The sequence below is a fragment of the Aptenodytes forsteri genome, unplaced genomic scaffold, assembly GCF_000699145.1.
Source record: "Aptenodytes forsteri isolate BGI_AS27 unplaced genomic scaffold, ASM69914v1 Scaffold153, whole genome shotgun sequence".
Taxonomy (NCBI): Eukaryota; Metazoa; Chordata; class Aves; order Sphenisciformes; family Spheniscidae; genus Aptenodytes; species Aptenodytes forsteri.
The window spans coordinates 1244949-1268410 of record NW_008796178.1 but is presented as its reverse complement, the minus strand read 5'-3'; the positions used below and the strand labels follow the sequence as shown (position 1 = coordinate 1268410).

Sequence of the window (23462 nt, the reverse complement as noted above, 5' to 3'; positions counted from 1 at the left end):
GGAGCAGCCTGTTGCCTTCTGTACAATTTAAGTTTTCCCAGCTGTCCTTGGGCCTTACCTGCCAACACAATATTCCAAGCCAAAGTTACAAACAACTGTGAGCGAGACAAGAGATAGATAGTAAAACATCTCACAGCAAGTATGTGTCTGTTAATGTTTTTACACCATGCATGAATTCAAGTATGTGTCTGTTAATGTTTTTACACCGTGCATGAATTAAAAAAAAAGTGTGCTGCCACACATTCTTTGAAAATTATTAAGGGTCAAACCTTGTAAGTCCATTGAGATTTTCAAAGTAAGTCCCAGCACTGATACTGATTAGTCAACCTTTTGTTAAGGGAAATATTCCCAGAAGACTTTCCACAAAGAAACTGATCTGGAACACATACCTGTTTTTTTTAACCTGTATACCTACAGAAATATCAAAGGACATTTTACAAAGTTTCTCTAAAATAGTGCTTAAAAATCACCTATGTAAATTTAGGACAAGTATAATTTTATATTCAGCAGCTTCACAACACAAGCTTTTTAGCAACAGCAGAACCAGCAGTTTCTAGACATTTCAATAGCTCTTGACCTAATGTGTTCAAATATATAATGGGATATATTAAGGTAACAAAAACTATAATTTTAGATTTGCAGTTAGTATTAGCAGACTGCATTAATGTTTTTGACATTATGTAATCTCCAAAGCACTGGATCAGATTACAACGGTAATTACATTAAATTTTGAGTGACGCTGTAGCCTCCACAGAAGTGCCACTACTACATTAAATACAAACCAAGCAAAGAAGTAAAACCAAAATAAATTGTATGCTACTTAAAAATGTTTCCATGACGCAAGGTTAAGCAACCCAATTTTAAATAGTCTATCCACTACTGTTTTTAATGTGACATATTTTTAAAGTTATGATAAAACAGCTCAAAAGCTGATTACGAAGTTTGACAATATGTAAACTCTTCTGGAAAGAATACACAGGAACTACCTTGCAGAAAGAAACAAAACCAGTTACGTTTCAGATCACTGAAAAATTCTGAACTTAAAAAGCATTTACTTTTAAAATTTGTCCATTCATTAATTAACAACTAGGGAGAAACTAGTTCAATAATACATACAGATTAATTTACATATAACAAATACAGACTTACCTCACATTATAGTAATAGTTTGCAGACTTGCTATGTTTTACTCTTACCTACACGGAATTATTTTTAGACAGTACTAACTGTAAGCCTGCATTCTATCTAGACAACCTCAGACTGCCCAAAATGAATAAAAGCAGAAAAAACCTTTAGGCCCAAACAGAAATCTTTGTTAACTTGTGTGAATATGCAGAAAATGCAGCTAAATAATAAAAATACATAAATTGTGCTTCCATCAGGGGACCGTGCCTAGACATCAAACTATGTATCAAGGAGATTAGTGCCAGTTCATAAGCATTCTGAAAGAACTTGAGTTACCTTTACACCACAAACATGCAATGTAAAGTACAGTATTTTAGACAGTTTCTGTCATATTTCACAGTAGCAGCTACATTTTCCAAGAGCTAAATATATCATCTGATAGACAAATTTTAAAACTATTTTCACTACAAAGCATAAAAAAGCAACTTATTAATACTATAAATCCAAATAACTTATAGAACAGTAATTAAAATGAGTAGAGCAAAACAGACAATCCTAGAAGTCCTGTTCACAGATTTCCTCCCTGATTTATTTCACATCAGGATTTATGAGCATTGTATATAAATCACTTCAATATTGTCATGACTTCAAAGACCCCACTACTTTTAGCTTTTAAACTTAAAAAACGTACGAAATATGGGATACCACAAAGCCCATTCATTTTTGCTTTTTCATGTTTAAGATTACCTGAAGCAGTTGCATCAGTGAGTCAGGAACCCTGAAGTACAGAAGTGCTAAGCAGATGATTATTCAGCAGCAAAACCAAACTTTGCTTACCTATAGTCTGAGTAGGTTTAACAGAATTGGGCTTGTTTTCTTGAGGGAGGCTTTCAGAATTTCGTGTTGCAAGAGGCTTAGCTATAGGAGCTGTAGACTTATCATTTGTGTCTCCTGTCCAACGAAGAGTAAACTGAAGTGTAGGTCCCTGAGAAAATGTTTCAAATGGAGGCAATCTCTGCAGGGGGAAATCAAAATAAACCAGCAGAATTAGTGTCTTCCCATGTACAAAAACAATAATGAAAAAATATTCACAGAATGGGGACAGATGTAATTTTTTAATCACCTGAAGTCCTTGTGTTTTCAACATAAGCCCACACATTTAGATATACTAAAAAAAAAAAGCTGAAAAAGATGACTATGCAGTTTCCTGCCCATTACTGAGCAACCCCTTCATGCATGTACTGTGGCACACATTGATCTTTGTGAAACGCTAAACAGTAAACAGCATGGGCCCTGACTAGAAAGAAGACAGCACTTACCCACCAGCCTGTTGCCAATGTATTACTTCTCTTTCTAGTCATACCTACTCCTAATTCTGCAGTCCAGTATTATATATTAATACACAATACACAAGCTTTAAAAACCGTACCACTGTCTGCTGTAGAAATGCTATTGTTATATTCTCCTGTGGATATGTTCTTATATTCCACTCACTTATCAAGTTAATAGTAATAAAGAAATAGAAGAGACCCGAGTCAAGTCCAAACTCCTATTATCAAGTATCATACCCTAAGTTTATCAATGGGATTACAGAATTCCATCTTAAAAGCTCTCTATTATATTTAGGCCTCATTAGTTTACAGAAATGCTATTGCAAAAACAGAAAACCAATGACTATGCTTATCAGATCTGGGTGATAACACATTGGCCACGACTATTTTCTCTTCTCTTTGGGGTAGCACCTCCAGCATGAAAAACCTCTCTCACATTCTCCCAACAACAGAAAGCAACCGTATCCCTGCCTCAGTTTAACAAAGTTACAGCAGTTTATATATCTATCTTTTTAAGCACATTTACATGTGGAGGATCTCCTCCTATGATCTTCCTAAAAGCTGTTTCTAGCTTTTTCAATTTTAATTTCTTGAACGCAGTTTAACAGAATCAGAAGCAGTATTCCAGGTAAAGGCTGAACAGGGTAATAGAGCTTGTAACTATATTTTTACTATGTACTTCGGATCATCTCTGCTTTTTTCATAATTATATAATCATGTTGATACACAACTACTTTGCAATCATCTAGAATTTTCATATTCTTCTCCTCAGTCACTTACAATGGATACTCTCCCAGGACACAGGAGCATGTGACTATGTAAGTGCACACAGTCACCTGCATTCTCTGTACTACCGGGTTTTGATTCACCTCCGTCAACAATTTCTCTCTGCACAACACTTTCTCCTACACTGACACACCCTCTTCCTTTCAACACTAAATTTCATCAGCATTCTCTTAAGGTGTGTAAGATCACACCTATGAAAGCTCTGGGTTCCTCTTTCCTTACCCAAAATATTCTGCTTCTGCAGTTTGTTCCTTTTGATTTGTCCAACTTGAATTTATTACAATAACAAATATTTAATTTGCCTGATTTTGTAAGACAGAAATTCAGAAGTCATTGAAAGAGACAGCTGCCATACCTACAGTAGTTAACATCTGCTTGTATTAACAATCTAGCATAGTCAAAGCTTTCCTAAAGCGAGAGCTAAATTAAAACTTATATGCATACATCCTGAAAGAGAAGTACTATTTCCTGTTCAATTTAATCCATTTTCAGAGGAACAGCCACTGACTGCAGCACTTCGAATTGTGTTCCACCTTAACCCAGACCATTTGCAGTGAAGACAGGTCTTTCAGCCACTAAAACAATCCATACCTTCCCATCAAGTATTGTTTCCCATGTTGCTCTTTTCTTGCTAATGGGACACTCTTCCATTTCCTGCATGGCCACTTCGTATTCTCCATCCAGAAGTTGCAAGCGCCTGTCAAGACAAAGTATGTATTATGGCTAAAGAAGCTCATTTTTACTGTTTGCCTATTAAAACGTGGAATATATTTCACAGTAACTAAGTTTCCATGAAACTAAAGGCAGATTTTCAGGCAAATTTATTTGGCAACTAAGTGTGACTCTTAGGTAAACACCATCCGTAAAGAAAAAGCTGCCTAATGTCAAACATTAAAGCAAAAGCCTCCATCCAAGCAATTCCAAGAGATGTAGGAAAACTATTGTTAATACAAAATTAATACTATGATGGGAATCTTCCTGAGAGGAAACAAAAACCAAACTGAATAACATCCCCTCCAAATCATCTTTTATTCCTGCTTTATTAATAACTACTCTGTTCTAGCAAACCAATACGACCTCTAATCAGGCCTCCAAAACTAAAGAATCCTACCTCCTTCTCAGAGCCATGTCAGATGTAACCTTAAGAGGACTTCAACATAGTAAATATAAAGTATGACATTCTCAAAAAGCAAACAAAAAAAATGCTTTACATAGACTAGAATGGGTAATTCAAACATGTTAACCAACATGCTACATTTTCGCTTTCCTCCCTATCTCACCTTGCCTCCTCCTATGTAGCAGTCTGTTCAGTGAGGCTTGAGAAATTCTGATTTCTACTTAAATAGTTTTATTTTGTTGCCACTTGGTGAACAGCACAGGAGAAACAAAAAAGAAAAAGCAATGAATCAAAGGTACAGTCTCAGGAAAAATATTTCATGGATACATGTGTTTTAAAGATACCAACACAAATCAGCAAGTAATACCAATTTACAATACAAGCTCACTTTCCCAAGATTTTGTATTTTTTCTTTTGAGACATTACTTTCTGAAGCAATGGCACTGAATTCTTGACAACAGATCGTAAGCTACAGAAGCATCATTCAAAATAAACGAGTTGTTGCTAAGTAGATAAATTCCATGTGAATGTATGCAAACTGTTACACAGTTTGAACTTCAGAATTGTGTCTTGCAGAAAAAGGCTGTTTCGGTTTCTAGATGCTTCAGTATTCTACAGTGAGATACTGGAACAGGTAAACTACAGCCTTTTTCTTTTACATGCAAACTATATTACAGCAGAAGTATCCCAGCAGAATAAAGTTATAAACACACCAAGTAAGCCAGAGACCTTTTGTTCTATTTCTTCACAGCATCTTGCAAACCACTAACTCCTTCAACAGGTAAAAAAAACAACATATAGATAGAGAAGATAATGGCCTTAAGACAATACTTTTCCTAGATCTGCATGATATGTATAATCCTTTTCCAGGCCTGGAGTCTGGGTAAAATAACTTACTTTTCAATTTCTCCATCAAACAGAAGACTGTAACTTCAAGAGGTTAACATAAATGAATAGCTTATACTTTACAAAATTCCGCAAATAATTAATCAAGTTAATAGCTTATATTTTGAAGATGGCTTTCCACATAAAGTAAAATTTTTAAGATTAAAAAAAAAAAAAAAAAATTTTTTTACGCATGATTTGGTTCTGCTGCAAATCAGTGTCACTTATGCAGCAGCATGGCTGAAAAAGTGATAGCTTATGTATCATCACTACAAAACCACCTAACGGTTCACATCATGTTTAGCATATTAAAAGTTCTCCCGTGGAATTAAGTAATAGAAAAGAACAAAATACTGTCCAGACTTCTTAGAAGATACAGATTAGAGAAAGAGCATGATTTGGTTCTGCTGCAAATCAGTGTCACTTATGCAGCAGCATGGCTGAAAAAGTGATAGCTTATGTATCATCACTACAAAACCACCTAACGGTTCACATCATGTTTAGCATATTAAAAGTTCTCCCGTGGAATTAAGTAATAGAAAAGAACAAAATACTGTCCAGACTTCTTAGAAGATACAGATTAGAGAAAGACATTTCTTAAAAAAACCACTACTTAAAATACATAGGACTTCTAAAGCCCTATTTGGATCAACGACCATTTTGTCAGAATCACTTGGAGCTATGTTTTAAGCAGCTTTTTCTTGAAGCTATATTTATATTTTTACTAATAAAGAAATTATCTAGATACCTACTTCCACCTGGGATCTACATTTGCCATGGATAGAACTCTAATTTTCATATACTGTATTTTGGCTGTTGCTGGTATTATCATCTTCTGCAGGACAAAACTACAATGTCCACTTACCGGTAAATGGTATGCTACTTTTTAAGCAGCTTTTTCTTGAAGCTATATTTATATTTTTACTAATAAAGAAATTATCTAGATACCTACTTCCACCTGGGATCTACATTTGCCATGGATAGAACTCTAATTTTCATATACTGTATTTTGGCTGTTGCTGGTATTATCATCTTCTGCAGGACAAAACTACAATGTCCACTTACCGGTAAATGGTATGCTACTTATCTTCTGGACTATCTGGATTGCTCTAAGCTATAGCTACATGTGAGTTCACCTCACTCCACCTTTCTTAAAATATATTAAGTAGTGTCAAGATAACAAATATTAAAATATTTCATCACATTTAAACTACATGACAGAGTAAGCCTATTATGATTTTAACTACTTGTTTCATTTCACTGTAGTAATGAAGAACTAATGTCTTCTTTAGGTGCTAGCAGAATAAGATCTGTGACTGCATCAGCAGGAGTCTGGGCATGGAGAAAATTATGCCACCAAATAGAATGTAAGCAGTAAGCATATTTCAGAGACTTTTTTTGTTTGTTTGATTTACTTTTCAATTATGCTGTCATTGATCTTTAACAGAACCACAGAAATTACATGTCAAAAAACTGACAAGGAACAGACAAACTGATGCATATTAACAGGGCAATACTCAAGTTCATAAAAGGAAATCATTTACAATTGTCACTGAACAGGTCTCAGTATAAAATGTGCTTTATGAAACCCGTAGACTTTTTTTTTTTGAAAAACAGAGACAAGAAGCCTAAGCTCTTATTGTAACTACCAACTAAAAATGCAGCCGAAGACAGCCAACACTGAAAATAAAGAACAGATTTAAGTTTAATATTAAACAAATTCCTAAAAATTAACAGAAACAGTATTTATTTTGGATAATATTACCTGTTTTTATCAAATACAGTCATTTGTGCTACAAATGTCTTTTCCCCATCTTCACGATTCGAAGAGTTTCTTTTTCTTCTAGCTGGAAGCTCCTCATTGACATCTGTACATACGAAATATGGTATTCAATTATTATAACAGCACAAATTCAAAAGATTGAACAGCTTCTATGCAGTTGTAAAATATAACTGGCTGTTGATTATGTCACAAGTGTCACACAATAGAAAAGGACACAGTATTTAATGAACAGCTCAATGGCAATGGAAACAGCACTTAGCTTAACAGTAATCATATTTTAGATATGTTCACATAAATCTATAGTTTAGTCAAATTACTCTGTCAGCATAAAGAATTTGGGATTTGACCTCTTTTAGCTATAAAATAGTGAGAAAGTTTTTCATTCTACATGCACTCTTCAAAGCTGTAATGTTCGTGATGTAATATAACACATCTTGATAAGATTAAGCAAGTACCTTTTAAATATTTGTTAAGGTATTTTCTTTATTGGCTAGTCATTTAGTCTTGATGAGAGACCACGATAGCACCTACAGCTGAGTCAGAAGTGACCAGTGTTGCTGGAGGTTCAATGATAGTCACAGCGATCACAGGGCTCTCTTACATTTATTCACCCCCCAACAGTGTTGCCTCACACCTTTACCATCACTTTAGTAAAAATTGGTGTTAAATGTACACAGAAATAGAAGCACAGTTTCTAGCTACCAACTGTATTTTAGCCCCATCTTGAAAAAGACTGAAAACAAATGAAAGCCCGTTCAGTCACTCATCTATTACTGGCCCTTCTCAGATTATGACCTACATGGCAGATCAAGGCAACTGTATACACGCCTACAAGATAAACCTTGTAAAAGCATATTTAAAGATTGAAGTTACCAATGTTTTCATTAGTTTCGCCATTGATGAGTCCATTAAACTCTCTTCTTCCTGGGCGAGTTACTCTGAATAACAATGAGTAAGACTTCACCATATGGCTGTTGCTTGGTTCAAACTCATTGCTGGAAACTGCAAGTGATGGGAAGTTGCCTGGTTTTATTTGGCTGAGGTCTGGGTTTAAAGGCACCTGCTTTTTACCTGTAGGAACCTGTCTTATCGGACAACTGACATCCTGTAGGAAAACAAGAAAGCTAAGGTTTAGGTTTTTAGAATACAAAGTAAAGACATTAAGTGTTAAAATTAATATGATTTATAAATTGTACTTGTCCTACAATCTTTTTGAAAATAAGCCTTGTAACAGATGTAAATAAAAAAATCTGGAATAACAATCCCAGGTTTTAAATGTAAAAATAGATATTTAAAAGTGTAACTAAAACTGGCGTTCTATAACCACTTCTGGCAGCAGCCATCTTTTTCTACATGATTAAATTAACACTAACATGAGGCATTCAGCAAGATTGTAGAACAGTCATTAATACTAATTTAATTCTGTTTACCTAAAGAAATTAAATGTTTTGGTTATATATATATTTCAAGGGCTTCCTATCTTCTCCTTCCAATATTACAAAGTGCTTTGCGCTATGCGTTCTATAACCACTTCTGGCAGCAGCCATCTTTTTCTACATGATTAAATTAACACTAACATGAGGCATTCAGCAAGATTGTAGAACAGTCATTAATACTAATTTAATTCTGTTTACCTAAAGAAATTAAATGTTTTGGTTATATATATATTTCAAGGGCTTCCTATCTTCTCCTTCCAATATTACAAAGTGCACTTTGCTCTATCTGGGAGATAAAGAACCACCTACCTAGGATTTATTATATTCAGTATCTCTCAAATAGATCATTGAGCACTGTGTAGTATTGGAAAAACAAGGCAAGATGGCCGAAGTATGAAACTTGCAGCAAAACATTTCAAATAACCATCAGCACCTCCTGCTTTTACCATACTTATCCACACTATAGCAAGTAACAAAATTGGCTAGAAACAATATTAACTCTTAAAAATGTGTCAAACCAGCTTGACATTCTTAGGGAAATTATACAAAGTTCTGACTGCAAATCTTTCCCTTTTTGGTTAAAAATTACAGCATGCATTACTGAGCCTCCCATATTCTCGTAGCTGTGAAGATAATTTGCCAACTGGTGTGAAACAAACATAGCTAAAACAGCAAGCAAATTCAAAGATGCTTTAATAAAAAAAAAAGATGAAAAGTGTTTATGATTCATAGTACCTAAATTCTGCAATAATTGAGATGATCAATGTAAAAAACACAGGCACAGAAAAAGCAAGGAAAGAGACAAGACTTGGCAGATGACTGGGGAATTCAAAACAATTACAACTTGTTCCTTTTTTTTCTAAACTCTAAAAGGCATAGACTATTTTTATGATTTTGTGATTGCCCGGTTTACTTAAGCCTCTGGACATCACAACAGAATTAATATTTTAATGATGATACAAAAAAATTGAAGTAAAAATAGAGGTGGCTGAAATTCACAGTGAGTGAATCTGACTTACAAACAAGCTAAATTCAATGAACAAAGCTGAATGTTTTTTTTTAAACTTCCAGTTATTTCTCACAGAGCAAAATCCATATATATATATATATTTGCTTCTGAAGAGTCCCTTACCCAGTCAATAGAAAAAAACTTGAATAGATTAGTTCTTAAATTTAAAGACTAAATTAATCTCAAAAGAAGCATCATTTCACCATTACCTTGTTGTATGGCAATGTTAAACAGATGTTCCAGAATCAGGTAAACACTTTGCTTTACTATATGTTAATACTTTGTCAAATCATTTTTACCTTTCGTTTCTTGTGGCAAACCTTCACAAGCAGTACTTCCAGGGTTACAGAATTTTGTTCATTCTCTGAGTTTTGTGATGGCTTATCTAAACAGAAAAATATTTTAAGTTCTGAAAAAGTGGAGATCTATTCAATGGTGTAAATCCACCTGTAATTACTTTTTAACCAGAGGTACCTCCAGGCACAAAGACCTCGAGTCAAATTCTAAGTTTGAATTCTCCCCAAACTTACTGCAAATTTCCACTTGAGAACATATCCTACCTAACTATTCTAATACTAGCAGATTAAAAAGCATAATTGATCTCCAATGTATAAAAGAGTAAGCTTGCAACCTTTGGCATTGCCAAAACCTTTTTATAGCAGAGAAAAAGGATACAGGTAGATTTAAGTAAAGTCAGAATACACTAATTACAGATGAGTCAAATTACTTCCTCTAATTTTTTTCTTTGCAGCTTGCAAACCTAGAATTTGGTTTGCATCAAAACTTAAGATCCAGATGCTATCAGGTAGGAAAACAAAAACAAAAAAACCCAACCCTTAAAGATTATGCAAGGTTAAGTATATGCAGAATAGCTGTTAAAGGACTCTTCAAAGAACCTGAAAAAAATCTTAGAAAAGAAGACTTGACTTCGGTGTCTCTGCACTATAAATTTTCTAGAGCCTGGAATCTTCAAGACGGCTACTACCAGCAGTATGATCAGCAATGCCAATTAAGAACTGCCTTATAAAATAAATTTCACTGTATGGTAAGAGAACCTTTAATCATTTGAATTTACATTAATCTAGAAATGTGCCCTCATATGGAAAAAGAACAGAAAGATAAAACTTGATTATATATCTAGTTAAAGTTTGAGAGAGAAATTCTGAAAAACAATGATCAGCCAAAACGGAATGAATCTATAAGTTATTTCTGCTCTTTTAAAACCTTACATATCATTATGAGCTTAAGTTAAAGAGCACAATGGCTTCACCTTAGTCCATGTCACAAAGAATCTGACATTCATTGAAATACTTTGTTATGCTGATCAGATATAAAGAGCAAAGCTTTAGCGTACGAAAGACAACATAACCCATGTCTCTTCACTTGCTTTCCTCCTGACACTCTATCCACATTCAACAAGTTGAGAGAGAGAGATCTGGTAACTCATCTAGAGACACTAGCAGTTTTATGAAACAAATGCTTTTTTTTTTATTGTAAACACGAGACATATTAGAAATCTTCTTAGCAAATACAGAAACTCAGGATGGGGGGGAACCCAACCAAAACCCCACCACACTCTCAGTTTCAAGAGTTTCTAACATAATTTCTATCCAAATAAGCATATTAATTGCACCAGCGTCATTAATTTAAATATTTTCTACATTTAATATTCACTATAGCATTCATTACTTAAGTTAGTGATATCCTTTTCTATGGTACAAATGACCATCAGGCTCTCACTATAAGTCGTACACTCTTGAAGTGAAAGGTTTTTATAGTTAACAGTAGAGTCACATAATCTAAACATTAAAAAACACACAGAAAGTCATCAAATATATTATCTTGAAAAATCTACTGCAGCAAATGGCTGTGTAAGACCACACTGTAATAGAAAAGTGGTAAGAAAAGCAAGGTCTGTCAGCAAAATCTATGGAACAACTACCCTATCCACACGGTAGTTTAAATTCCATACATGAGGTTTACTACTACATAGTGTCCTGGAAGGATCAGATTTTGAAGTTACATATTTGAATTTAAGACACATCAGCATACCCTTTTCTCCACCCTTATTCTATACTTTTCTATTCTTATTACTAGCTGCCCCAAAAGTCCTTAACTCTTGTGGTTTCCCAGCTTAAATACTGAATGCAACTGTGCTGGTCTTGGCTGCAGTAGAATTAATTTTCTCCTTAGTAGCTACTATGGGGCTATGTTTTGGATTTGTGCTGGAAACAGTGTTGATAACACAGGGATGTTTTCATTACTGCTGAGCAGTGCTGACACAGAGTCAAGGCCTTTTCTGCCTCTCACCCCACCCCACCAGCGAGGAGGCTGGGGGTGCACAAGAAGTTGGGAGGGGACACAGCCGGGACAGCTGACCCCAACTGACCCAAGGGATATCCCACACCATTACAGTTTAATAAAGAAGTGATTCTGAAATCTAGACATTTGCAATTTTAACTTTCAAACATCTTACTGAATAGATCTGGTCAAGCATAAGATACCTTGAGGGAACATAACTTCCAGAAAAAAAGTACAAAACCTGTTACATGAATTGCATTAGCTTTTACATCCAAAGACTAAGATGCCATTCAGAATATTTTTAACCAAAAAATTAGAAACACCACTTTATTTTAAAGGATAAACAGCTAATTTTTTTCAGGGAAGTAAAAAGACAGTGAATTTACCCATGCCTATACAGCACAAAGCATGTCACTTCTGCTTTCGTTAAAGGAACAGAACCCTTCATTCTGGTCTGGGAAGTCCAATATTCCGATTTTGAGAGGTAAAGCCTTATGTGCATAAAAGACACAATAGAATGACTGCAAGTCACTAAAACATGATTTCCGTTGCTTTTATAATCACTGACATGGCCTTTGCCTCATTTCTAGGCTCTACTTGATAAAACTGATTCTCACAATTCTATTTTAAATTAAAAAAACATTGAATCTTCTAACTATTTGAAGACTGCGGGTTTTTTTAAAGCTTCAAATACCCCAAAGACACACTCCCATAAAATCACTTTCTTCAGAACTCCTCAAGGTCTATTTCAGTTTGAATGGGTGATGACTTGAAGTATTTCTCAAAATCACTGTTTTGACTAAAACCCCGGAAGGCTTATCTGCTTAACATTACAATTACGCTACAACATATTTAAAGCGCTATTGAAAGCATTGTAACTAATGGGACAGTCTGAGCTTTAAATAAGTTAAAATCTGCATTCAAACAGCAGAGATTCAAAACATTCAAATATTCCCCTCACAGATCTATACTAATGTCAAAGGTGCTACACAAATTAACAGTATAATGAATGAATTAGCAAACATACCATTTTTATGGAAGAACCCGGTAAATGTAAGTTGCAAATGAGCAGACAAGCTAAACAGAAAAAAAGAAAGGAAACGTTAGAACAAGTAAGTTTTTTCTTCTCACAGCAGCCACTCCACTCCACTCCATTCACTGATGTTCAGGACAGGCCAACACAAGAGGCAGAACTATAATGAAGTGGTCCATCTTTCTAACTTGGAAACTGCCTGGATACAGCAGCTGCAGTTGATGCAAAGCTGTACACCAGTTTTCTCTTTACAGACTGATTCTCTCTATGTATTCTATGACTTGATACATTAAAAAAAAGTAGATGTTTAAACACTACAGTAGAAGAGCATTGTCTGAAAACATGAGATCTTGCCTTCACAGGCAGCCAAACACATTTCCTAGACATTCACCAGCAAGAGAAAGGAGTTTTGGTGGAAATTTTCTAGAACTTCACCCTGAACCATGCACTTGGTACCGATTTTTTTTTTTTTAAACAAGTATTTTAAGTTTGGTAAGGAGAATCTTTACAATGGGAAGCTACAGCCTTAGAAATAAAAGATGATCAGTCACATCGCATCCATATTATCCATAACATATGCAGTCAAAATAATAATTGCATCTATTTTGTTTCACAGCACTACAGCTCATAGCCTATTCTGCTGACTGTAGACCCATTTTATTTCAAATTGTTAAATTCGGAATACATTTCAGCTTAAAGCAAGTATTCATAAAACTAGATTAAAATGGGTCTCAAAAACACTTGGTATTTCTCAAGTATGTAGTACTGAACAAAATATCATCTGTTACACTAGAACACCAGATACAATTTTGAGCACCTTCACTGACTTCAGGAAGATACAACCTGACATTCAACACCTATTTTTAAACACAAACACTCCTAAGAGCACTGAGATGATTAGTGAAAGTGCCCAACAGCTTGAGCATTCAAAAGACTGCATCTATACCAACTTGCATCATTTATCCATGTTACTTTTCCAGACCAATTCTAGACTAAAGTACATTTTTGATAGTTTTGAAAGCACAAAAAACAACACACACAAATCAATATTCTATTTTGTTTCAACGTGATCCTTATCCTTCAAAAGAGAGTATTTACCTAGCAAGTATCCACAATATATGGAGCAAAAGATAATTAAGAATAATCTACAGTAAATCTATAAAACCTCTTAGAACACAAAATTTATAAGTTTGTTTCAGACTAAATTCTGTCTAGCATGGTTGCCTCTGAAGTAGTCTAATTATTTGCAAGTGCTATGGAAAAAGAACAGCTGGTTAAAACCCAAGCAAATACCTCAAAAAAAAACCCCACACACCTCAACAGGTCTTCACATGTTCCAGCAACTTAGGTTAGTCTTTAAGATGTCTGGTTTTGGTTTACAATTTCCAAAATGCTTTGCATTTCACAATATATCAGTACATTAAATAGAAGGGTTTTGGCAAATTATCTACAGTCTTTCTACCAAAAAAGAACACAAAGCCAACCTGCAGGACTAAAACAGATCTCTGACTGAATTGTACAGATTAGAACAAAATTATTCTGGAAGTTGTACAATGGATCGGTTAATTTCCATCACATACACTTTCACAAAAAGCTTAGGTGTTTAATTCATACATAAAAAACCAGAATTTTAAAAAAAAGTTATTGTCATCATCTATCACACTCAAATATCACAAACACATTGTATGCTACATCACCTCTCAGTGAATAAGCTTTTTATACCATTTTATTTCAGCACTACGAAACTCGTCAAGAAACAACAGACCAGGCATATTTGCTATGCCTTCTTTTTGCCATCATTACAAAGACAGGCTACGATGAAAATGAACTGTAACGCATCAGTCCCAAGTTTCACATCTCTGCTGAACTTTGACTTTTGCCAAATACAATACAGCAAATTCAGCAAGAGTTCAGTATTTTTTTCTGAAGCAGAGGAGTAAGACCTAATAAAATATGAGTTTTATCCAACATTTAAGTGTGTTGCATAATTTAAAGTAAACTCTTGGGGAAAAAAAATTAACATGACGAAACCAATAGGTACACCAGTATAAAGGTATTTACTATTTCACAAATAAAATTCACAAAAAAACCCCCCCCCCCCCCCCAAGTGACAATTCCATATGGAATTAAGACTTGAAATTATCTGTTTGTTAAAGAGGGAACATTGTTATTCAGATAGAACTATGCAAAGGTTCAACATGAGATATATGTGGGGTCAGACCACAAGAAAAATCTCAGACTAAGCAATATTTCTCATGAGAAATTTAGAAGGGAAAATTCTAAGTTTTATAGCCTTTAATGAAAACATTTTATAACTAGTTACCCAATTATGGCTTGAGATGGGTAATATCTTTTAAATACTGTTAAGTTTCAGGGTTTTCTCTTTTGTTTTGGGTTTGATTTTTTTTCCTTACGTAACTATGAATGTAAGGTTAAAAATAGCAAGTATACAACCATAAAAACCCCAAATACTGTAACTTCATGGTATTTTCCCAAATCTGCCTTTTTTTTTATTCCAGCACACACAGATTAGTTACACAACTGACACAGTCTTAAAAAAAGTTAAGGCAAATACCTATTTGAGGCTTCTATACACATTTCAAGAAACAGCATGACAAACATTGAAAGTTTATGCTGATACTGCTTTTCTCTGAGTTTTTAAGAGACCAGCACACATACACACATTTTATGATTTTGGAAGCAACATTTCAAACAGTAAGTACCTTGCTTCTAGAAATTAGTCTTTATCACTTTCATTTTATCAATCAAAAAGACTTTTGATTTAGTGCATGCATGTGCTCATTTGTACTACACACACAAATATACATGCAGGACAGTACCTGTGAGATTCTTGTTCTCCCTTCATTTTCTCTACTTTTGATAACATGTCATCTACTTTGAATGTTTTCCTGTGAAGAAAAAGAAAAAAGAATAGTTTCACACAGCCGTTATTCCCATATGTAACAAGAAATTTTATTCAGCATAAACTTTGACTTGGTTATCAATCTAAAACCATCTAGATACACAATTTTAGCCTTCTGTTCAGAAAGCACCTTTTTTATACCTTTTTAGGCCTAGTAGCACACCCGTGTAGCAGGGACACAACTGCAATACAGCTTCTCAAGCAGTATCAAAATAACAGAATTAAAACCAGACCTTTCAGAAGTAATCCTACTTACTGCTCATAAGAAGTGTCATTTAACAGCACCATATTCAAACCTTGCAATGAACATGTCTAAATACATTTCAGCTTTGGTCAAAGAAAATCTTCCCACTTTAGTGACACTTATACCTACTAGGAACTTACGTGTCAGCTCTTCAGTCATTACTACTTTAAGCTTGACCACAACAATGAAAACCACTTAAAACCTTATCTGACAAAACAGTTAAACTAATTATAAAATCCCCCTTCTTTCTCCACAAAGTTATATTAAAAGGACACAATACAAAGAACAATGAGTTCTGAAGCTACTTCTAGAGCACTCACAGGAAATGGGGGGGAGACAACCACCAATGACAACAATGTCATAGAGAATAATCACTTCAAATCATTTCTCTCCGTAATTCTGACATCAGTCTGTTCATGCTCATATGTTCAGCTTGTTCTACCATACATACAATTTAATGTTCATTTCTAAATAAAGTTCACTCATGAACAGAAGTTATTCAATAGATTCCAGAACACACTTTCAGTTTTTCTTTAAAGAAAAATTAATGCTTGGACCTAGATGCCAACAAAATTGCACTAGACTAGAGTGACAATACAAGAGCTGCAAGGGCATCCTTCCTTTACATTTATACCTTAGAAAAATGAATAAGAAAAACATAAGCTGTTGCCAAATACTGGTTTTCTTGTGGGGGGAACAACGATGACATGCTGTGGGGAAGCGGGAAGCATCATCCACAGCAATATCCTGACTGAAGAAACACTGATGTCATACACTGTCTACATTCAGCATGTAATGCATTGGAATGCTTTAGTTACAAATCACATGGTGGCTAAATGGTAACAGTGGACAAGAAACACTACACAAGTACAGGGCTGCAGTCAGATAACAAGGAGAAAAATAATTGTGATTTTGTAGTAAATAATCACTGATTCAAAGCTCTACTCAGCCTAAGGTTCACACAGATGACAGACTCAAGAACTGACTCACCTACACTAAAACATGGGATTATTAAAATCAACATTGCAATGCTCAGCTTTAAAGCAAGAGATGTTAAGAACAGAGGAATTCTTTGAAAGTTTCAGGTAAACCTCAGTTTTCCAAGGTAAAAAAGTCTTTGTGCGCACTTCGCCCAAGCTCATCAAAATCAGCCACTATTCTGCAGAACAGCAAGTAGTACACTTATCTTTAGAAGGCTTTCTTCAGACTAAAGAAATGTTTAGAACAGGTCTAGAGCAAAGTTATGTCATGATCAGAATATGAGCCAGAAACCAGCTAAGAGACAAACATGTTTCAGGAATGGGGGAAAGCTTAACAATCTTTCATAAAATACACTAATATCTGACACAGCTTGCATTTAATGTTTGTGAGCATTACTGATCCAGAAAGAACAATGACACAACCTTTCCTAATGTCAAACTCAGGTTAGTTAAAACAAGAAAAGAGTCTTCCTAAAAATCTCTCAGAAAAACTAAAAATAGCGACTAAAAAGCCCATTAAAATCAAAATTGTTGCCTTTGAAGTTACCTTGTAAGACCATAAAAAAATACAGAAATTCCTTTAAACTGAATTACTATTTTTATGTTCCCATGCATAACATACAAAATTAAGTTTTTGTAATAACCATCCCTAACACCCAGGATTTTCAAGACAGCATTTACTTGTGCTATAAGTACGCGCATCTTGCGCACTCCTTTCTCCACCCACTCTTATTCCAGTCAAGCGCAGTAATAATTAACAAAGTATTAAAAGTCACATCATAGCATGCCATTACTTCGCCAATAAATAAAAAAAATTATTCCTTTATCCAAATACTGTACGGGAAGCAATTTTTATTAAGAGTTAGTAACTTCTTCCCAACACCATCATTTGGTCTAATATAGTAACACCTGAAGACAGACCCACAGCCAGAAAGCCCATTTCAATTCTCCATCAAGTATCACTTGACCCAAGCATATTGCCTCTCCAATGATAAGCAGCAACTTCAATACTTTAGCCCAAGTTGATGCATGCCCATTAACTTATTCCCTTATCAACATTTCTCTATACTATAAGCATTCTAGTCTTTATAAACACTTTCTCAGTATTAAACATACGGACCGACATCAACAGATAATTTCTTGGTAAAAATGCAGTTTTACTTCCCTACCTCCAAGTGATAAATTTGTCTGGCATTTTTCTCAGACTACCGTAGAGCTAGAGATAAAAGATGTGGAGCTATAATTGCTATTGTGATAGGTAAGTTCTATAAAGTTTGGAGATAACGTCTTTGTATTTTACATATGATACTGTTTACTGACATGGCAATCAAAACAATGATCAGCAATTTAAAAATGGCAGAATTAAGAGGTTCTAGGAGAATAAATAAATAAATATACGTGTATAGTCATGGTCCACATAAGCAGGCTAACAATGATGCAGTTCCAAAAGATAATTCTTTGCAAAGAGAACTCTACTAACATTTTCACTATACTGAAGTCAGGTACATAAATTTTTCCTAATATAAGCCTTAGGAAGATCTTCTACTCTAATTCAGCTATTTTTCCTCTTTTAAAGCCCCTTTTTCACTAGAATAACAGGATCACATACCTTAACTATTTCTGTCGAATGAAGAATGGCAATTAAGGTCTTGTACGCATTTGAAAGTGTTTACCAGCACAGATCAGGAAACAACTATCCTGCTAACCTCCCCTAGAAGGTCAGTTGAGACTGTTTTGCCACAGTCTCGCAGTTTTGCCACTACATCTAAACAGTGCAAACTACCTTTAAACTGCAATTTTTGTTGTTTTCACTAGGCTGAAAGAGAAGGACCACAGTACTGACAGAACATGGAAAGGTGGGAGCAGGGGACCCAGGGGAGAAGAACGTGCTTCTTCACAATTACTTTCTGCTTTTTTCCCCTCAACTATGCTAGCTCACTTCTGTTGTGTTATTGTGTTTTTATAAAGAAAACATACTGAAATGTTTTACTTAATCTTCCTAGACCTAATTGCCAGAATGATTTCAATAAGTCAGTATTGTCAGAAAACTAGTGAGTGAAATGGCTATCAATCTATTAGAACACTACCTAACTCAAATCACAGTCCTAAAACAAAGTGTTAAGGGAACTACTAAAAATTACTATGTTTCAAAGAGAAACTAAGCATTACTTGTGCAGCTGAATTTGAACCGGAATTTGGAACAGAGGACAACACAATGTACATGCAAAGTACCATTTCTTGTTTCCCAGCAACTACAGCAGATATCCAAAGAAACAGACTCACGTAAAAGAACATACACATTTCAATCAACTATAAGTTAATGTAAGCAAAAAGCAAAACTTTCTGTTGCACAACTCTAGTTAAAAAAAAAAAAAAAAAAAAAAGACAAACCACCCTGAACAGTATTTCTTAAAATTTGGCTCTGCTCTACTTTAAAAGCAGCAAACAATTCACTTCGGTAACTTTTGCAAGAAAAAGTAAGCAGCAACTTCAAGTTTAAAAAAAAAAACCAAACAAACAAAAAACCCCTGATCATTACCTGTCCTAAGTACCTGAAGTTGTATGTTACAGATTCAGCTTTAAGAAAAAGTTGTATTGTAGCCTTAAAGCTAATGGCAAGAACATTAAACAATATCCAAGAGATCCGAGAATGCCAAATATAGCTTCTTTAATTTAAATAAAAACATGCAAATTCTATTGCTCAACAGATCATTCAAATATTACCTTCCTTAGATACAAATATAGTTTAAATTAGAATTGTCTGCATAATCAGATTTTATTGCTATTCCTTAAGTGTTCACGATTAAGTATTTCAGTCCCACAGCAACTGTTTCCAAGCGATAAGAACTTCAGTGTTAAAATATTTTAAAATAAACGTTCAGGCTACAAAATAATTCAAAGTGTAACAAATGATTTTCAGTGATGGGGAAGTAACTGCAAGGACTTTGCAATTCTGCTAATAAATAATGTACACTGCACTTTTCACTCTGCAGTTTTTATATATTTTAAAGTCTATTGACATGCCGCTGTAGCGCCTCACGTAGGAACGACTATTTTGCAATGCCAAAACTGAAGCCCATTTTTCACACATATCCAGTTCAAAGCAACCTTTTTAAAGTGTTCGCTGGATTTTTTTTGTAAAATGCTATAAACTGACCTCCTTCATTTTTCAGCTTTTAAAATAATTACAGAAATAATTACTGGATCCTTCCAAGACCAATTAACAAAAACAATAGTTTTGGGGTTGTTTTTTGGTTTTTGTTTTTAATTTTAATAAGCAGTTAGGTAACAGTTTAAACTAAAATGTTTCATGTGATTATGATCGAGCACCATTGATTACAAGAGCTCAGACGTTACAGAGTTTTGTTTGTTTATTAAGAAGTTCTCCCCCAAAACAGAAAACAAATATGGGAGAATTAGGATTCTGCAGATAGTTATCCACATTTGAGTACTCCCAGTATCAACAGAAGTCACAAGCATAAAGTCAAACACCCCCTTAACATTACAGTTGATTTCTGAGACCTAAGAACTTTTCTGCAAAGTGATGTATACATTTTTTAAATTCTTCAAAAAGAAAAGGTCATGTTTTATATACCTCGTGAAAAGAGGAGGTCACCCTCCACTATTTTTTGGACTTCTGCTAATTGGTTAACATTTTAGGATTGCTTTTCAAAAAACAATTTTACCTTTTGATATTTGTTCGGGAGTTTCTGTGGGACATGTAAGTGAGAGTTCTGTGCAAAAATATTGGCTGCAGGAAAAAAAAAAAAGAAAAGGTTATGCTTTAATTAAAATTTCCTACAAGTCCAAAGTAAAGAAGTAATAAAGACCAGTTACTCACTGCTATTAGATTCCGGGTACGTAGAAATCTGTATATCTGTGTTGGTTCTAAGAAAAAGAAACACATGTTATCCAACATACTTTATAACTCCAGAAAGACAGCCTTATTATGATAAAAAAGTATCTAATTTAGCATGTTGATTTTTTTTTTAAACAAATATCACAAAAGTAATCGTTTAAGTGAAGCATCACGATATCCAAATAACTCCAAGTTAACCATATAACACAAAGCAACTTCTTGTTTAAGCTACAGTAAATCAGTAGTCACAACTCAAGTATGACTGCTCTTGCTTTCCACAAAATAGGTTTCTTACAGGCTTTATAACATAAAAGGGCAGAAAAAATCTCAACATATTACAACCTACTGTCGAATAGGTAAGTTTTCTTCACGAAGTTAATGAACATATCTGATAGGATACCAAAATAGTATACTAAATTTACATAGTCGGACAATTTGGTATCTGATTGTTTTACCCTTCTGGAAAGTACCAAGGTCACTTGCACAAGGTACCAAAACAAGAAGAGGGACTGTCAGTTGACTATGACACATTAGGGATCATTCTAAGCTAGGAAATTCATTTCCAAAACCTTTTACATTCACAGGATCAGAAAAATATTGGTTCTGTTAAAACAACTACTGTTTCAAAGTGCAAACGGAGGGAGGATAATACAGCCATACGCAATAAGAACATGAAAGGGTAGCATCATTTGAAATAGGTGTAATAAGCAAAGTTCAGAAGAGCCAGACTCATCTACAGAAAAGAGGACCTTCAGTTTAGTTTTAACCAATTCAGTTAAATCAGGACAAAAAAGGTTTTTGTCTGGATCGGGTTATATCTAACAAGAATTCCAATTTAAACTGAAATACACCCTTTTAAAACTGAAATAAAAGCCAGCTTTGTTAGGTAATATCAGCAAGAAACTTGGAAATGACTTGATAAAACACATTGAGTATAGGAAAAAAGATAGAGAATGGAGAATGCCTTGATGCCCATGCTAAGGCTGCTAAAACTGCCTCCATTTCCCACATAAAGAAAACAAACAACTATTTATTTTTTTAAGAAATACAAAACTTTATTTTCATATGACTGCAAAACATTCATTTCAAATAGCTGGAAACCTTATTTATGGAATTCTGTGATTAGAAGTGAAAAAGGACAGCATTTTATATCCTTCATCCCTTTTTAAAGATACGATTCAGCCGTATTTCTACACTTATGAATGTAAGACCCCAAAGAATCTATTATTAGAGAGACATATTATTACAGGAGAACGAAATCTTAAAACGATCCCAGAATTTCCTTTTAGAAGCCTGATGAAAATCAGTGAAATTGTGCTTAATGCAAGTTATCATAATAAAAATCTGTATTTCTCAAATCGAGATAAAAGACAGAAATTAAGAAACATGCACTTTGCTAGGAAGTGAAAATACATAGTCACAACTTTTAAAGAAACATCCTGGGTTTTTTTAGTCTCAAAAAAACCATGAAAATTTTAATTTAGAAAGGTATCAAAACATTAAATTACATTCACAAGGACATAATTTAATTTAAAGACAGTACGCTGCTGCTTCAACTTTAGTTTTCCCAAGTAGAAAAATTCTGAAACACTTTTCAACCTGCAGACAGACATATGTTTCACAAGTCCGTATTACTCAGCAAAAGCTTAAAATAAATCTTTATCTTTTTCTAGCATATGACCTTGAAAAGGGACAAAAACATTCAGGAAGAACGTGATTCAATACTACATATGTTAGGATTTTTTAATTCCAATATTTACTTACTGCTGTTTTCCCATAATATTCACACTACAGAATTAACACACTACGATACATTTACACTGTAACTTACTCCTGATCACTACCTGCACAGCTCTATGCTTCCCTTGTCTGACAGACTGAGGCATGGGCAAGAGAATTCCCCCCCCCCAATCTCGGACACTGAGCAGACCTATTAAAACTCGTTTGCCACTTGCAGTACAGTATCTATTGAACGTATACCTTTGCTAACAGGGCTAAGGTTCAAAGGACCCCGCATTATTAAGGATTTGAGAAACTACCAAAAACTCCAACGCCTTCTCAAACACTGTCACTGTCTATAGCAAGTGAGTGCGAGCAGTGACAGCACCAATCCCAGAACCCGATCATGTATTTAGTAGGGCATTAAAAATTGCCTTCAAATCCTAGCAATTACACAGAAATCTTTCAGTACAGTGTAAGTTTTTTGCTACAGTGTGCTTTTGAATCAGATTTCCGTAAACTACTTTCTGGTGCATCCAAGGGGATTCTCCTATCTGGAACTGCCACAGGGTGATGCGTGGGTCACAAAGGTCAATTTCCAATATGAAATCTCAACTAAGGAACAATTATTGCCAGACAAAGAAAAACCAAGTACAGTGAAGTCTTAATCACATCCTGCCCCTGAAAGGGGCTCGAAAAGCAGTCGCCAAAGAAGGAAGAGCCTCCTCGTTCCCAACTCCCCGGTGCCTCCTAGGGCTGTTAGAGGAGGGAAGGGAACCAGCCACCCCGAAAGCCTGATGGGAACTGTTACTGAGAGACCAAGTTCATCGGCTGGGCGCAGACACACACCCCCGCCCTCCACCCAGCGGGCCCCGGCCCTGGGAGCCTCTCGCCACCCTGCCCGCACACCGGCCCCCGAACCTCGCGTTTC

General features: G+C 34.9%; 1 protein-coding gene across 1 annotated transcript in view; it reads right to left on the bottom strand.

Moving 5' to 3' along the window:
- Positions 1–20872, bottom strand: part of SUZ12 (SUZ12 polycomb repressive complex 2 subunit) — a 29069-nt gene extending 8197 nt beyond the window's left edge. Inside the window, exons 1-9 of the mRNA XM_009287673.1 lie at positions 20795–20872; positions 20640–20704; positions 15647–15715; positions 12801–12850; positions 9772–9857; positions 7901–8132; positions 7010–7112; positions 3834–3939; positions 1963–2140 (exon numbers count right to left, since the gene is read on the bottom strand). Coding sequence (XP_009285948.1) covers positions 1963–2140; positions 3834–3939; positions 7010–7112; positions 7901–8132; positions 9772–9857; positions 12801–12850; positions 15647–15715; positions 20640–20704; positions 20795–20872 — 967 coding nt within the window. The remainder of the gene's footprint in view (positions 1–1962; positions 2141–3833; positions 3940–7009; positions 7113–7900; positions 8133–9771; positions 9858–12800; positions 12851–15646; positions 15716–20639; positions 20705–20794) is intronic.
- Positions 20873–23462: the final 2590 nt, after the last annotated feature.